We start from the raw sequence: 2,617 nt of genomic DNA, 5'->3' as shown, positions 1-2,617 counted from the left end.
AACGGGCCCTTCAGCTGTTGCTGATGCTTTTTTTTTTTTTTTTTAAATGCCAGCTTTCTTTTGATTTTCACACTCCTAGGAAGTGGGTTTATTGCTAATAGTGCTGGCAGGGAGGTGTGGGGAGGCAGGGGAGCCCTTCCCAGGGAGGTGCATGGCCATGGCAGGAGCTGGGCATCCCCCTTGGCCCCGGCGGCGTGGGGACATGGCTGTCCCCAGGCTCTGGGACATCTTCGTGCCTCTGTGGGTGTGCGGGAACTTCCTGGGGATGGAAATGAGCCTCCCTGGGCAAGCAGCCCCCGCTCGCAGATCCCTGCCCCATTGGTCCCTGCTCAGGGCTCAGGCCTAACCCCGGCCCTGGGGTGTCCCCTGGCCCCTCCGCGGGAGGGGACATTGCTGAGGGCCGGGGACAGGGACCGGCATCACCCCGCATCTCCGCGGGGCCGGGCTGCTCCGAGCATCCTCGGGGCTGAGGGGGTTTCTCTCCCAGCACGAACCGACCGGGGAGCTCGGGGCTGTGAGGGGTATCGGGCCTGAGGGGACACAGCCGGGTTGGGAGAGCGTGGGGGGATCAGGGCTGAGGGGATGGAGGCTGAGGGGGAGCGGGTCTAAGGGGTTGCGGATCAGGCCCGTGGAGGGGCCAAGGGTGTCATGGTGACCCAGCAGAGCCCTCTTGACACCCGGTGGGCAGGTGGCTGGCCTGGGCAACTACGGGCTGCGGGGCACACGACACAACGTGGGCATGGCGGTGCTGGACCGGCTGGGCCCGCGTGGCCGAGGGCTGGCGAGTGGACAGGCAGTGCTGCGCTGACGTGGCTGTGGCTGCAGCCCGTGGTCTGGAGCTGGTGCTGGTCAAGCCACGGAGGTTCATGAACCTCAACGGGCTCAGCGTCGCCAGTGCCGGTGAGCGGCTCAGTCACCCCAAAGCCTGCTGTGCCACTGGGCCCCGTGACAGCCCTGTTGTCCCCCTGCCCCAGTACACATCCCTGCAGCCCCACTCTGCAGGGTCAGGGCCTGGTGAGTCTGTCTCCCTCTCACTTCTTGGGTTATATGTCTGTTTCCAAAGCTGAAATCTACAACCTCCGCCCAGAAGACATTTACCTGGTTCACGATGACCTGGACAAGGCCCTAGGGAAGGTGGCGATCAAGCTGGGAGGCAGTGCAAGGTACGGGGTGGTCCCAGCTCTCTGGTTCTATGAGCTGGCTTGAGGCATTGCCATGCTCTTACAGGCACATGGGCCGTTCCTGGCCCTGTCCCACCAGCCCTGGGCTCGATCCCAGTTGCAGAGGCAACAGCTGACTGTTTGGGCAGCCTCTGGGTTCCTGCCCTGGCAGGAAGGGCAGGGAGCCTCCTGGAAGCGGCTGTGGGCTGGATCCAGCCCATCGGCTGCACCACATGGGCTTTTTATAGCACTCTGCCTACACCCTGCCTGCCCCAGCGCCAGCTCCTGGGTCAGCCTCGAGACATTTAACCTAGGAAATCTTCCACTGTGGGACAGGGCAAGGATGGTTGTGGGCCACAGCGCTCAGTCACACGTGCACCAGCTGCAGCAAGAGCCGAGACACGCAGAACGTGCTGTCCCAGCCCTCCTTCCCTCATCCTCCCCAGGCAGCTGCTCTCAGCCCCAGGGGCTGGATGTTCCTGCAGAGCCAAGACACGGGGGCTGCAGCCCCTGGCTGGGATCACATCCCCATGTCCCTGCAGCAAGAGACCCCAAGACCATACCATGGGCGTGGGGGGTCTCTTATAGGCTGACAGTGGGTTTTCTCTTTCTCTCCCAAGGGGACACAACGGGGTCCGATCCTGCATCAGTGCTTTGCAGTCCAACGTGAGTGGGCCTTGGTGGACGGTGATCAATCCTTCCCCACACCTCAATGCATGGCTTGTCATTCCCCCACTCCTTCCACCTCCCCTCAGACAAGCCCCTGCTCCCTTTCCTCTCCCCCCTTTTTCTTCTTCCCCTCCTTCCCTCTGCTTCCCCGAGGGCTGATGTCAGTTTGGCCGCCATGGAGTACATGGAAACAATTAGCTCAAGTGGCTGTGCCAAGCCTGGCAGGAGCCTGGGATCTCAGTGCAGCCCAGCAAAAGCCTCTTCCAAAATCATGTTTCTTGGATCAAGCACTCAAAACCACCTGGAAAACATGAGGGGCGGCTCCCTAGCCACACAGCTCCACTCGCACCACCGTCCCCTTGACCCAGCTGTCTCAGCCGGGCCCTTGAGATGAGGCTCCTCCAGCTCTCCCTCTTCCTCCCAGGAGATGACCAGGCTCAGGGTCGGCATCGGGCGGCCGGAGGGTGAAGTGACAGTGTCCAGCTATGTCCTGGCTCCGTTCAGCACTGAGGAGCAGGAGAAGCTGAAGCAGATCCTGGCCCAGGCCACGACGTTCCTGCTGGAGCACATCCTGCGGAGGAGAGCGCCCGCGGGGGAGCCGGGGGACAGGGGCTGATGTGAACCCCCAGGGACCTGCGTGGCCAATGGACAGGGCACTGCGGACTCTCCGGGGTGATGGTGGTGCAGAGCAGAGCTGGCCCTGCCAGGCAGCCTGGCTGGGTGCTGGGACAGCCCCCATCCGTCCCCACACAGATCCAGGCAGCTCACATCCTTGCGGTGGCCTCGTA

At 62.9% G+C, this 2,617-nt stretch overlaps 1 protein-coding gene across 1 annotated transcript in view; it reads left to right on the top strand.

Moving 5' to 3' along the window:
- Nucleotides 1-2,445, top strand: part of PTRH1 (peptidyl-tRNA hydrolase 1 homolog (S. cerevisiae)) — a 4,311-nt gene extending 1,866 nt beyond the window's left edge. Inside the window, 5 exon segments of the mRNA XM_009888079.1 lie at nucleotides 689-762; nucleotides 764-900; nucleotides 1,064-1,163; nucleotides 1,781-1,826; nucleotides 2,254-2,445. Of these exon segments, the coding sequence (XP_009886381.1) occupies nucleotides 689-762; nucleotides 764-900; nucleotides 1,064-1,163; nucleotides 1,781-1,826; nucleotides 2,254-2,445 (549 nt within the window).
- Nucleotides 2,446-2,617: the final 172 nt, after the last annotated feature.

This window comes from Charadrius vociferus, unplaced genomic scaffold (genome assembly GCF_000708025.1).
Source record: "Charadrius vociferus isolate BGI_N301 unplaced genomic scaffold, ASM70802v2 scaffold56, whole genome shotgun sequence".
Lineage (NCBI taxonomy): Eukaryota > Metazoa > Chordata > Aves > Charadriiformes > Charadriidae > Charadrius > Charadrius vociferus.
This window is presented reverse-complemented; position numbering and strand designations above follow the sequence as displayed.